General features: G+C 39.4%; 1 protein-coding gene across 1 annotated transcript in view; it reads left to right on the top strand.

Moving 5' to 3' along the window:
- atp6v1ba (ATPase, H+ transporting, lysosomal, V1 subunit B, member a) overlaps positions 1 to 14,071 on the top strand; it is a 44,309-nt gene that overhangs the window by 12,086 nt on the left and 18,152 nt on the right. Inside the window, exons 2-6 of the mRNA XM_051424005.1 lie at positions 11,758 to 11,813; positions 12,095 to 12,193; positions 12,666 to 12,759; positions 13,412 to 13,489; positions 13,843 to 13,982. Coding sequence (XP_051279965.1) covers positions 11,758 to 11,813; positions 12,095 to 12,193; positions 12,666 to 12,759; positions 13,412 to 13,489; positions 13,843 to 13,982 — 467 coding nt within the window. The remainder of the gene's footprint in view (positions 1 to 11,757; positions 11,814 to 12,094; positions 12,194 to 12,665; positions 12,760 to 13,411; positions 13,490 to 13,842; positions 13,983 to 14,071) is intronic.

Here is a 14,071-nt window from a genome sequence, read left to right as displayed (position 1 = left end):
CACAGCAGCCACACTGACCGCCTGCCTGCTGATATGTCTGCAGACATAATATCATTTGTTTATCGGCTTCGTGAGTGCAGGCATCAGCAGACTGATCTCAAAGTGCCAGATAATCGGCCCGATTATTCAGTCAGACTATTAATCTATGATTGCTCTTCAATGGTCAGTTAATTTTCATATTACGTCTCTATAAGATCCATATTTTAGTGCAATACATTTTTTACCACCTTGACATACATTGACATGTTGATGTCTGGTCAACACTGAAGCTGTTCCCTATGAGCAGTTAAATGTTCATTACAATTGTTTTTTTATTTCTTTAAGCCAAATTATAGCAATGGGTGTAGCTGCGTCCATCTTATCTATGCTTTTCACCTTTTTTGTGGAAACTTTACAGTTTCTATTTTTCTGGCTCTGGAACAAAAGACAAGATGACATCTCCATTCTTAATCTCACCTACAAACTAATTGTTGCATGTGCCGACCTTGAAGGCCTACCACTTCTTTCAAGGAAGTGTTGAGCTGTGACAGTGTTGTAGGGGTGACAGAATGCTATCATATTGTGATACATAAGGCAGTATTATGCAGAGGGGATTGCCATGCTACTGAACTTTCTGGCATGCTAGGCTGCCATGAATGAATGAATTCAGGGGAAACACTAAAATGTCATAAATTGGGTTTAGGGATGTATGATGATTATTGGAGCAGATAAAATATCGGTTAATAATAATTTATTTAAAATGTTTATGCAAAACTATTGACAGGTTTTATGTTCTATGAAAGCCAAGTTTGTGAAGATTCAGAATTGTTTCTTGTCTTGTGTTGACAACAGTGATGTCAGTTAGATTTGGTTAGATTAGATCTATGGAATATTTAATTGCTGATCTTTGATCATTACAGCTCAGTCTTTTTTACCATCATGTGTGTAAAAACAACAGGTTACAAACTTCATTTTAAAACCAAAATGCAAAATTATCTTATCTTATCTGTATCCGCCATGAGAAGCAGCTAAGATATAGGATATAATATGGGCTCGGGAAAAAAAATCCACATCGTGCGACACTGGGTTTAAATCGATAAATGTCCTAGTGTGCGTAAATTGTGATAAAGCATATAACTTTGTCCCCGGTCATACTGAGGAAACACAGCATTGTGAAGTGAGCATCAGTGCTACAAAATGTGCCTCAACCAAAGCAAATGGCTATAAACTGTTGCTCTGTCAAAGCCCATGCCTCTAGCTATTGTAAACAAGCGCTCCGCCACCTTTTTATAATGAAGTTGTTGTGTTAACGAGCTGCCTTTCTGTATAGACGGTGTTGTTCCTCTGCTACTACCCGCCAGCAAAAAGGCCCTACAGACACTCTGCTCGCAAATTTGCTCCAGGTTCCAGCCTGATTTCATTTCCTCACAATCGCCACAGTGAGGTAGGGAGTCCTCTTTTTTTATATGGAGTACCTGCTTACCTGCAGGGTTAAAAGCCTGTCTCATTTTGTAGGGGGTGTCAAAGCCAGGAGCATAACTGCAGATGCGTCGAAACGCAGATTGGTTGGCAGTTGGTTGGAAAGAGGTGTGTCTATCTTGGCTGCTCTTTATGACCCCTTGTGATTTTAAAAAGCTTTTATTTGTTATAAAAGTTGTCTGCCATTTGTTAACAAAACATCCGACTTGGCCTTCATCCATTTTTATTTTTTTGCTTCATTTTAGTTGCCCAGAGATTTTTTTCCCCCATAATGTTAAAAGCACAAAGCACTTTATTCAGGTTGAAAACTTAATCTTAGATGTGTTTTTGTGCTTTTATATCCAAAAACAGAGCTATTGTTTTTTTCACTACACAAATAAAGTAGGTGGAAAATAGAGCAGATTGTCCTGTCTCAAACTCTCAAGTAAATAAGGGTTAGTATTACTGTATCACTGTTTATTTATTCATTTATTTATTTTCATTTCATCAAATCTTGGGAATATGTTCTTCCTTGTATTATTGTTATGCCCTTGGTGTTACTTGTTCTGCTGAAGGTCACATCAGTTTCATTTAACCCAGAATTGTTGATAATACAGATATATAGAAATGTATTATATGTAAGATGTAGAGAATAGATAGTACTAGACCTAGGTTTTCAGCTGGTCAGACCCACCATAAGACGGGCCTCTCCACTAGACTATAATTCAGGAGTTGGACACACCCTTTCTGATTGGCGTTGATGGCCCTGGGGTTTTGATAATGCAGCCTTGTTGAGCAGTGTTTGTACCTATCTGCAATGCCTTAACTCTCTGGAAGATATACACTGATCAGCCATAACACACCTGGGCAGCCTGGTGGTCATAATGTTCTGCAGCCCCATACCAACAAATTGTGATGCAGTGTGTGTTCTGACACCTTTCCATCAGAACAAGCATTGAATGTTTCAGCAGTTTGAGCTACAGGAGCTTGTCTGTTGGATCGGACCACACGGGCCAGCCTTCGCTCCCCACGTGCATCAATGACCCTGTCTACAGTTCTTTTCCTTGGAGCACTTCTGATAGGTACTGACCACTGCAGACCAGGAACACCCCACAAGAGCTGCAGTTTTGGTGATGCTCTGACCCAGTCGTCTAGCCATCACAATTCGGCCCTTGTCAGAGTCACTCTGATACTCACACTGCCCATGTTTCCTGCTTCTAATACAGAAGAACTACTCACAATGTTTGTTTACAATATCTTTTGGGTAGAAAGCCCCACATACAATACAACAAGTATTTTTTGCTTGCCGTAAGTACATACTGTATGTGCTTGTAGATTGTTTTCAATATGAGTCCCAAATTACAAAAATGAAGCCAAAATATCTCGGATACGGGCGCTGACATCTTTTCCCACTTTCCACACAGTCGTGATCGAGATTGGCACTATGATATCGAAGTCCCGCCTATACGCCCAGCCGACTCAATCGCAAGCAGGGCTTCCCCAATTCCCCTTTTTTATAGCTTCAACTAACTAATTAAAACCAAACTCATCAGAACACTTGAACAATCTTCAATGTGATAAGAGTTCCCTAAAATACCAGAAAGCATATTTAGGGGAAAATTTATTTGACATGTACTTTGATTTTTTTAGTTGGCCCATGTTCCATCTGCTTACATGGAGGCAGTTTCTGGCCTATAATTTAGATAGCCACCAGGGGGCGATCTAGATGTTTTGGCTTCACTTTTGGAAAATTGTCATGTCGTCCATCTTTATATATGATGCTGCTTTGACCTCTTCATAGTAGTTTCACTAAACTTTAGAATGCATTCTTGTACAAAACAAGGACTAGAACCTGTCATGATAACATACTTTTGCTGGATGACCTATTGTACCGGAAATAATTGCGATAAACAAAATTGTAATTTTAGTCAATTTTATGTCACTGATACGATTAGCATAATAATTCAAGTACTAGTAACTACTGTTCTGATTACTTTTGTTACTAGTTAGTTTGTGAACAGTAGTATACAATGAAAAGTACCTTCAAATTTTACTCCTCTACAGTACTTGAATAAATGTACTTAGTTGCCCTACACCACTCAAAATTATGACACTCCTGCTCCAAATACCTGTTATTTGTTTGGGTGATTACTAATAATCAGTATCTGTGCTTATCTGATTAAAGCATATCAGTCGATCCATAGTTTTAACCAGATACGAGTGTGGAGAGGAGGGTAAAGAAATTATCCTGACCCTGCATAGTTAAACAGATTAGTTTGAGGCCTTGTGGTTGACTTTTTTTATGCCATTTTGGGCAAGTACAGCTTTGATAGTGATGTCCTGCTACCTTCAACCAGCTGTCAATGGAAAAGTGACAGCGCCTACAGAAACCAAGGCAGTAGAAGCGTCTGAGGATTATAAGTCATTTTATCATGTTGGTTCATTGACTGTGTGTGTGTGTGTGTGTGTGTGTGTCCGGGTGTCCGGGTGTCCGGGGGGCTGGGGCGAGGGGTTTAAGGCAATTAGTATTCCCATGTCCAGTGGGGCTGTGGGAATCCCTTGAAGTAGAGGCTAAGATGTGATTGGGAGGCTGCACATCACAGCAGCCACTGCTTTGTAGCGCTCATTTATTGTCAGAATGATGATGCACCCCCATCTCCATCCCAGTGCCGACTCCCCCCCCCCCTTCCCCTCGAGTTCCCCCCCTCTTTCAGCTGGGAAATTGAATTGTGTTGGAATGCTCTGTGCCTCTTTTCTCTGGCACTTGAATGGGCTCTTTAGTATTTCACACCAAGGTGTCCTTCAGGGTGCGAGGTCAGGCTACCAAAACAGCTTCTAGTGGCGGATTAGGACCAATTAACATCTTTGTACACAAAGGGCTCTGGCAGCTGAACAGGCTGCAGGGTGACCCACACTGCCGTTGCATGCCAAGCCAGGGGACTGCTGCACTTGAGCTGAAGTAGCAAAAGAGGGGTGGAGAAAGTTTTCTAAACCTAATGGGAAATGTTGCTACTTCACACCTCATGAACGTATAGCCCATTGAGCAATCGTTATCTTGTGAAATGAGAGAGCAAACCACTTTTTCTTTTTTTTAATTATCACAGTTCTACGTAAGAGGGTACCATGAACTTTAGTGTTTTTTTTCTTTTATATAATGATGGACTAGTATATAGGGCCAGGGTTCGGCTTTTATTCCCTCTGAAACTACCCATTTAAACATTATACACACTTCAGACTTGGTGCCACCAAATGGCCGATAAGTTTTCAATAAGGAATCAACCTTAAAAACACTTACCAGCTGATGATGTACGATATGCTTCATTCCATGTTTTTTAATTTCTTCAAGTAGTTGGTCAAATTTCAATTATATATTGGCCAAGCCTGAGCAGGCACTACCCATCATGTTTCCGTATTTCAGTTTTAACTGGCGCGCGTGCTTTTGGGCGGGGCTACCTTATGATTGACAGGTCACGCTCAGTGAGTCTGTCTAACTGTCATGGCGGCGGCCAAAACGCCAAATTCATTAAACTTGCCATGTTTTTTTTATCGTTTCCAGACTCGGAGTCTTGGTTGGAGCCACTGTAAATTATGTGGCGTCTGTCTGTCTAGCAGCCTGTGAGTCTGGTTCTGTTACCCACTTAGCAGAGGAGTCCAAAGCTCCTATGCTAGTAGTGTAAACAAACCTCCCCCATCCTTTGAGCTCCCAGTTCAGGTAGAGTCAGCTAATAGGGCTAAGTAGCTAAGGGAAGCTAGTATTTGTCTATTTGAATAATGAAAAGTGGGTCATCTAAGACCCTTCTCGTCAACTAACGGTATAGTCTACTATTAGGGAGCAGACCTAGTACTGAGGGGAACATTTTACAGTAGACAAATAAATTGGTCCGCCAGGGAACTTTGTCAAAACATAGTTTTTTGCCATTTCTAAATTGCCACAAGATATATTGGTCTAGTTTTACTTTCAACATGACAAAGCTAACGTCGTCGTCGTCGTCGTAGTAGTAGTGATAATTTCTGTATAGCTTTATGTTTGTCTCTGATGTGACTGAAGTGGTTGATGGTGACAGAGGGAAGGTGAAGTTACTCTTTAAATTTCTCAAAATTACATTTACCTCCTCATTTCTGTTATCAACCATTAAGCTGCAGTAGACTTATGGATTCCTGAGAGGTTCTGTATAATTATGTAGCCCAATCTTCCTTGCATCATTATTATTATTATAGTTAATAGCCATACATATCTCTTTCCAGACTTGTGGGCAATTTGTAGGCTAAGTGTAGCTGTTAAGTCCTAAACATGGCCAACATGGAAAATCTGCCATTTACGGGGAAAATAGGGCTGGCCATCAAAAACGGAATATCAAAACTGCAGATTTGCGAAGGGCATGTTTGTGTATGGGAAGCTGTCTGAGGTTTAAGCATAAATATGTAAATCACTGTAATAATAGTAATCCTTCATAATTCTTGGAGAAGTTTTGAAGCCATGGTCTACACTGGGGAAAGACATTCAGTGGTTGATTTGTATTTTGTGAAGGACAAGTATACTTTGCACATTGTAAGGCGCTTCCCACATGTATGAATTTATTTAAGTTCTGCTGTCTGGCTACAAGATTGTGATCTGCATTTGTATCTGCATCAGTGACATTGTCCCATCATCTGTTGCTGTAGAGAGCTACCACAGTATAAACAAAATCCCAGCAAAAACCCTACAACGTATATGTACAGTTGAAACAAAACCAATTCATCCAGTTACCTGAACAGTTAAATCAAAGTATTTTCTCATCAGCTGCTTCAGTGGAGCTTGACTGATTTGCATGGCTGATATCGTTAGGCAATTTCACCAGAATATCAGTATTTTGCGTATATTCTTATTGAGAAGTAACAAGAGAGGCAGTACTGAAATGTCAAAGCTATGCGTGCAAATAACTGAAAAGTTTGTCCTTCAACTGTAAAATGTGTAGGTTGACCGATTAGGCATGGGATGATATAGAAATTTAATGTTGCAACTATCCTGGCCAAAATAATTCCGATTTACAATATTATCGCAATAATAATCAAAATATACTGTACTCATAATATACTATACTATTCTCTTTTAAAACATGCTGGAATCACTTTACCTTACATTTTTACACAAGAGACAAATGATAATAGAAATTCACCACAATATACTCGTGTTCTTCTTTTAATTACGATATGCAATATGGTATATGTCCCATCCCAACAACTGATATTTTTTAAAAATAGGTGAAAAAGCTGATTGAAGTGATTAGCTAATTTGGCTCATGCTGGTAGGTTTTACTAGAGCCCAACCAATAATTTGGTCCATATGTAGTAAAATGTTCTGCTGGGCACATATTTTGGTTGCAATCCTTTTATAGCAGAAATGTCTGTTAAGAATGTTATGCGTTACATTGTTACCAGATTTATTAAGTGGCCTGAAAAATCCAGTCTGTCATAAACTTGGAAGCGCTGGGACAGTCAGTGGTAGTGTTAGTTAGTTAGTTAGTTAGTTAGTGGATTAGCCAATGTTTCTCAAATGGTGTTATTTAAAAAATATTAGTCATGCATAATTCTTAAAATAACTATACTATAGGTTCAATAAAATGTTTTAATTTAAGTTCGATAAACCATTATAAATTCAATATTTTCACTGCCCACCTTCCAACAAGACAAAGATCCTCAGTGAAGCACAAACTCATGTTTCTCAATCAATTTTAAGTTTGTGCAACTTCAATGCCTTCTTAGTTATTATTGCGTGATAACGGAACATTGGTTTGTCATGAATTTAGTTTTTGTGCTTGTCAGGGGAACTTGGCTGAAAAACTATTTCAAAGGAGGTACATAAGATTAGATTTTATTAGAATCCATATTAGCTAATGCAGAACATCAGCTACTCTTCCTTGGGTCCGCGTAAAATATTAAAAAACAAAAATGTTACAACAGACAGACGCTTGCATATAAAACACCCAAAAATGATAATGAACACTATTCTCTTTGAAAACGTTGTCGTTGTTGTTGTTGTTGTTGAACACATTTTTTTCATATATACATTATTGAGTTTGAAAAGCAGGGAATATATAATGGTATCTGGTTGCATAAAAAGAAAATGAACTGCATATAGTGGTGTGTTAACAGTTTTCCTAAAATTAGATTTAAAAAAAATCACCACGCTTAAACACAGCCCTAATAACTAGATTGTCACATGTAGCTTCATTAAGATGGCATAGAAGCTTTTTGGTTTGTAGTAGTAGTAACAGTAACAGTAACTTCTGTTAGGAATTGGCGCTATATAAATAAAATTGAATTGAATTTTTATCCTGAGTTTTCACCTGCATTGAGCTCAGTGCAGTCACAGAGCTGCATTTGGAGAGAAGTATCTTTTTTTTAAACTTTTTTTATATATGTATATATATTTTTAAAAGCAGATTTAGATGATTTTAACAGCTTGTTTAAGTAAAGCGCCGTGTCAGCTTTTGGAATATTGGAATACACGGAATTATTAAACCATGTTCTGATTTCATAACTTGTTTCTTGCATCTCATTGGCAAATGAGGAAAGCAGAGGTTATCCATGAACAGCATTTGCCACCCACCCCCCGGTGCACAGCAAGGTCTTGTAGAACACAGATTTGCATGTGAGAACTTGATTCATTCACCAGGAACTGAGATAAAGGCTGTTTAGAGTCAAACTCATTTTATTTTCGAGAGGAAGATTTTATTTATTTTTTTGTAATTGTGGATCCCTTGGTTTTTATCATCACACTTGAGCCATCTTTTCTCTTGCTCTCTCAATAGTCTCTGCCCCATCCTCCCACCACCATCTCCCACTCCACCCTCAGCAGACACACTACACTGCCTGTCTGGCTAATAGAGGGTGAAATGCAGGTGTGTATGGGAAATGCCTGCAATACTGTAGCGCATTGACAGGTTATTTTGTTGGCCTCTGCCTAATTAGTGGCATAGTGGATGCACCCCGCTAAGCTTTAGTGCTTTATGTTCGTACCAGTCTGCTCTAATTTCCTCGCGCCTTTGATATCAGCCCTGAGATTGACGGTTCGCACATAAAGAGGAACACCAGACAACGATAGAAAACTCAGTGGAAACAAGTCCCCAACCCCCCAACCCCTTTAGCCCCATGTCTTTGCATTTTACCCCCCAGGTCTGCAGATGTACAGAGGGACGTGATGGATGGTTTTATTTTGCTAACTCAACATAAATTGGCTTCCATGTCAGCAAAGTGAATGTTATTGCTTCATTGAGAGAAAGGAGCATATAAGGTCCAGACCCTTTGCTCATTTGTCTCTGAGGATCCTCTGATGGTTCAGTCAGTTATCACTCCAGTAATCAATTACAGCTGTCTTTTGTTTTGTATTGGACCTGAAAGTAGCTCTGCTGTTCAAAGGAGAGATTAGACCTGTTGAAACCCTGTCTGTATTTTAATTATTGCTCTTGAAGCATGCTTTACATGAGATATACAGCTTACTGTGATTCCATTGGTTGATTGGTTTCATTGACATTTTGCAGGGGTAGGGAAAAAAATCAATTCACATTAATATCTAGATTATTAGGGACCGAGCCAGTATCAACTGGAAGGTCCCTATTGTTTTGGCTATGTTTATTATTATTATTATTATTAAGAACGTTGACTGCGTTTTTGACCCCCTGAACATATACTTCGCGTGAATTTTATTTGGCAAATTTGTCAGGCCTGGTGAAAGCATTGAAATTCTATGGTCGCTTTGGGGTCGGCCAGTAGGAAGGCCACTAGGTGGCACTACTTTTAAGCAAAGTTCAATAGGCTAATAACTCCCACATCGTTTGTCTCACATTCAAAAACCTTATATCCATGCGTTCGGTGAATGGAGCTGCATCTCCCTATATAGGCCACGCCCACTTCCACCTGGATTTTTTTCCCATTAGAGCGCGAAATGTCCAAAAACTACGTTTTCGTGTTCCATCCAAGCACTTTTGTCCGAATCTCAAAAAACTTTTCGCGTAGCATCTGGAGACTGTCCTGGCAAAAAGAGTAATTTAAATTATTTTGATATTTCTAAAAATAAGCACTTTTTGGATTTTTCGTCAAAAAAGGAAGTGGACCATTTCTCCACATTGGTATGTCCGATTGACACCAACTTTGGGTCAATAGTTCCTTATGTTGTCATTAGGCATCGTGCACAATTTCAGGCCATTGCCACAAGGTGGCACTCTTTTAAAATTAAGAGGTTTATATCTCCACATCGTGTGATTAAAACGAAACTTGGTACAATGATTGCCCATGGCTCTTTGAGGCTCTCTTAAAAAGGAGAAAAAAAACATGCCACTGGGTGGCGCTCTGGTGGCAGGGTAAATCATTCTGCGGAGACCGTAATAGTTATGAATATGAAATTCACAGGACACGTGTAGACTTGTGCCTGTAGCTCACATACCAAAAATCGTGTTTGTAGGTGACCTACAGTATTTCAACAATGCAGCCCCGGCGCCAGGGTTGGTTTCACCAATATGTATGAAACTTTGTTAGCACGCATAACGTGCTGAGATCTACAGAAAAGCCTCTTGGACCCAAGTTGACCATTTTGAATTCCGTGGTCGCTTGGTGAATTTTCGCCTTGTATTTGAACAAACTCCTCTTAGGGAATTTATTGGATCTGCTTCAAAATTGGTCAGTACAGTCAAAAAATGTAGCTGACTGAACGCCTTGCTATTTGCGACTGTACGTTGAAGGGCGTGTCCGTGGCGTGCCGTCAAAGTCGGCCATTTTGAATTCCGTGGTCTTGTATTTGAACAAACAAACTCCTAGGCAATTTATCAGATCTGCTTCAGTATTGGACAGTACACTTGAAAAATGTTGCTGAATAAAAGATGTGCTATTTGTGACTGTATGTTGAAGGGCGTGTCTGTGGCGTGCCATCAAAGTTGGCCATTTTGAATCGAATGTCAAATTGTGATGTCATTTCTGGCGTTTCAGGGCTTCAATTTGAACTAACTCCTCCTGCAGATTTCATCGGACTGACTTCAAATTTGATCACTGCAATTTAGACACATTGGTGATCAAAAGTTAATCAAATATTTATTGTGCGTCCAACGTTTTGTCCGTGGCGTGGCGCTGAATTTCCAAGCTTTGCAATGAAGAATCTCGCTATGAAAGTGTAAGACTTTTGCACAGTGTCTGAAACGTGTGACAATGTAGAGCGGTCTCCCTCAGCTTCCGGCAATGAAGGCTTAGGCATGGGCTGACGTGGTGTGGCGCCTGAGTTGCGTGGAGTGCGAGGTCCCGCCCAATGCTGCTTGCAGCTTTAGTTTTGATTTATTTTTTGCAAATTTTCATGTTTTTTTAATTGATGATTTTTATTCCTGAAACAGTTACCGATAACTAGCTACCACTTATGCCGTTAGCTTGATGCTAACACATCATGGGAATTAGCATTGCGATTGTGGTAATGTTATGTTAATAATCCGCCTACATGCTTACCATAATACATGTGCTCATACTTAAAGGCATATTTTCTACTCTGTCCTTGTCTGTGAAAACAAACTAATAGCTGGTCACTTTAAATTTGCTTACTCAATTTGAGTTCGACATCAAAACTGAAGCCAAGACATCTCGATCGCCCTATGGTGGTTGACTTTCGCAGTAGCTATATGAATCATTGTCACATCAAATTTGTTCCACATTAAGCTTGTACAACCTATTTAAGCTTATTTTCATTTGAGTTTCAGTCATTTCAGTGACTGGTTGTTCTGTGCTTCTGTTATTATTAAGAAGTTTGGCAGAATTTCTATCAGTATTTTTATGGCGCATTTAGCAAGAAATTAACTCTACTTTGTGGATGGATATGAGGGAGCTTTAAGTGAATGGCTGTTTCATCTCATTGATAATAAGACATACAAAGCTGCTGAAGTTCAGGTTAATGTGTAGTTTTCATTATGTTCCAGTATGTTCTTTCACTTCATCTTGCTGCAGTTATTACAGTTTAATGTTGAGGAAGGCCACAGGCTATTTCCATTAACCTTCATCAGAACTAACCACGTGCCTGTGTAATTGTACTCCCATCAAGTGAATTTCATGCATTTTTCCTGACATTTGCCTGCCTTTGACATTTGGGCCTGGAAGTGCATGAAAGCTGTTTAAATCTCACGTGAAAGGTCAGCTTGTGATTATTAACAGTGTTGGCTGTAAGGAAGGCTTCTTATTCCTGTAGTGATTGCTGGCTTTCAGCTGCACAAAGAAGTGGCAATATTGTTAGTATTTCCTGTGTTATTTCATTGTCCTGTGCCCTGTTGAAATAAAGGAATTAATGCACTAAGTAACTCTCCTCTCTTCCAGCCTACTCTACTGTGTCAGGTGTAAATGGACCCTTGGTGATCCTGGATAATGTAAAGGTGAGGCTAAGTTCTATTTTTATAAAACAATATTCATGAATGAGTTCAGTTCTCGTATTACTACAAATATTACTGTGCTTTGATTATATCCACTTATTATGGAAATCCATTTTGAGAATATATTAATGAGTTTGAGATTGGCGACAGTACCACTCAACAAACTATAACAGAAGTGTTTTCAGATGACAATGATCATATTTGCAGATGTACCCTTGTATTAATGGTATAAATGTAGATTTGGAGCAGCTGTAGTGAAACTGTGTTAATTCTCTTTGCTCTAGTTCCCCAGATATGCTGAGATTGTTCACCTGACCCTTCCTGATGGCACCAAGAGGAGTGGGCAGGTCCTGGAGGTGATTGGAAGTAAAGCAGTTGTCCAGGTGAGAAACAGAATCTACAATAGCTCAGGGTGCCCCGGTGGCTAACCGGGTAGAGCAAGTACCACGTGTATAGTTTTTGCCCCAGCAAGCGGGGTCATTTTCTGCATGTGTTTGAGAGTTATGCTGTTGTAAATACTCAGTAAAGCACTAGTTCCCAACCTTTTTTTATTTGGTAAACGGATGAACCCTGACTGATGGACTTATTTTAAAGATACTTCATATTATTTTCAAAACTGTACAATGAACCTAAATAGTGAACTAGTGAAGTACTGCAATTAGTTTATGTGAAAGGAGTGATTTGGATGAATTTAGAGTAGCTAGAGGCCTAAAAAAAAGAGGCTGGAGCTTAAGAGGTTTGGAAAAGGGTTGTGAACCAGTGCCCTAGAGGAAGAATTGTATCATCTGATCCAATACTTCGGTTTCTGACCAAATGCCTCTAACACAAATGACATTTCCGTCCGTGTTTGTTCAGGTGTTTGAGGGAACATCAGGCATTGATGCCAAGAAGACAGCTTGCGAGTTCACTGGTGACATCCTGCGTACTCCTGTGTCAGAGGACATGCTGGGTATGATCAACCTGATTTCACACTGCATGTTTAATTCAGATTCAGAAATTTATATCACTCATTATAATGCTGATTAGTCCACAGTTGTGGTTTTGTTCACATCTGTGCGTTCCCTCATTCATGCTTATACCCTTCTAACACAAAAATGAAAAATTTACAGCATGTTGAATGCTGTTAAGTGCTATACTGCACTCTCTTTCAATATGCATATTTTACTTAGGTTTTCAGTCTACTCACTGAATAGTAAAAGCAAAACAGCACTGAATCAAACCTTTTTTCTTAATGTTCTTGAATGTCTCAATCAGTGTGATTATCTCAGTACAGCACAAGGTTACATATACTTGAATAGCAGTGGAAAGTAAACCTGCTTTTGTTTTTGAAGTATCATTAATCACGTCCATGAATTTATAATTACTTGTACTACTTGTAGCCTCGACAAGCGCCATCAGAGCCACTCTTATGTGTTTAGAGTCTGACACAAAACAGAATAGATCAGATGTGGTTGGAAGTGTCATCTAATGAATTTCATTTTATTTGTGTTTCTTAGTAATTATCTTTGAATTAAACTTCAAGATAAACCAAATAGTTATTTTTTATCAAATGAAAGACTTGATTTCTACTCGGCTCAAAGGAGAAAGTCTTCCTCTTACAGGGCGTGTGTTCAATGGCTCCGGCAAACCCATCGACCGTGGGCCCAATGTTCTGGCTGAGGACTACCTGGACATCATGGGTATGACCTCAATAACCTGCTGTCTTCCTGTTGTTTTCGAAGATATTTTTTAAGCCAAATTAATGCTATATTACAGGGTGTCTGTGGGTGGCTTAAAAAGTCCAATAATAATCTCAATTTCTTGACTTTGCCTTGATAACTGGTATATTTAATGCGTCCTTGTTATTCTCATTGAGATCAGATCTCTGTCCTCCAGAGCCAAACCTGCGCATGAGTAATTTGACTGGTGGCAAATAAGCCCCAGATGATTAATTTATTGCATCATTAAGTTGTAAGACGTTTCCATCTACTACCTGTATGATGAACAGGTAAGCAGGGAAGTGTATCATTGTTTGTATTCCATGTTTTTCAAGGTCAGCCCATCAATCCTCAGTGCCGTATCTACCCTGAGGAGATGATCCAGACTGGCATCTCAGCCATTGATGGCATGAACAGCATTGCCAGAGGGCAGAAGATCCCAATTTTTTCTGCTGCTGGGCTGCCCCACAATGAGGTGAGACCACTCACCTTGTTGATTTCACCAGGGACAGAAAAAAATCAAGGAAGCAAGGAAATTAGTATCAGAAGTTCCTTAATACAAAA

Source organism: Dicentrarchus labrax, unplaced genomic scaffold, assembly GCF_905237075.1.
Source record: "Dicentrarchus labrax unplaced genomic scaffold, dlabrax2021, whole genome shotgun sequence".
Classification (NCBI taxonomy): Eukaryota; Metazoa; Chordata; class Actinopteri; family Moronidae; genus Dicentrarchus; species Dicentrarchus labrax.
This window is presented reverse-complemented; position numbering and strand designations above follow the sequence as displayed.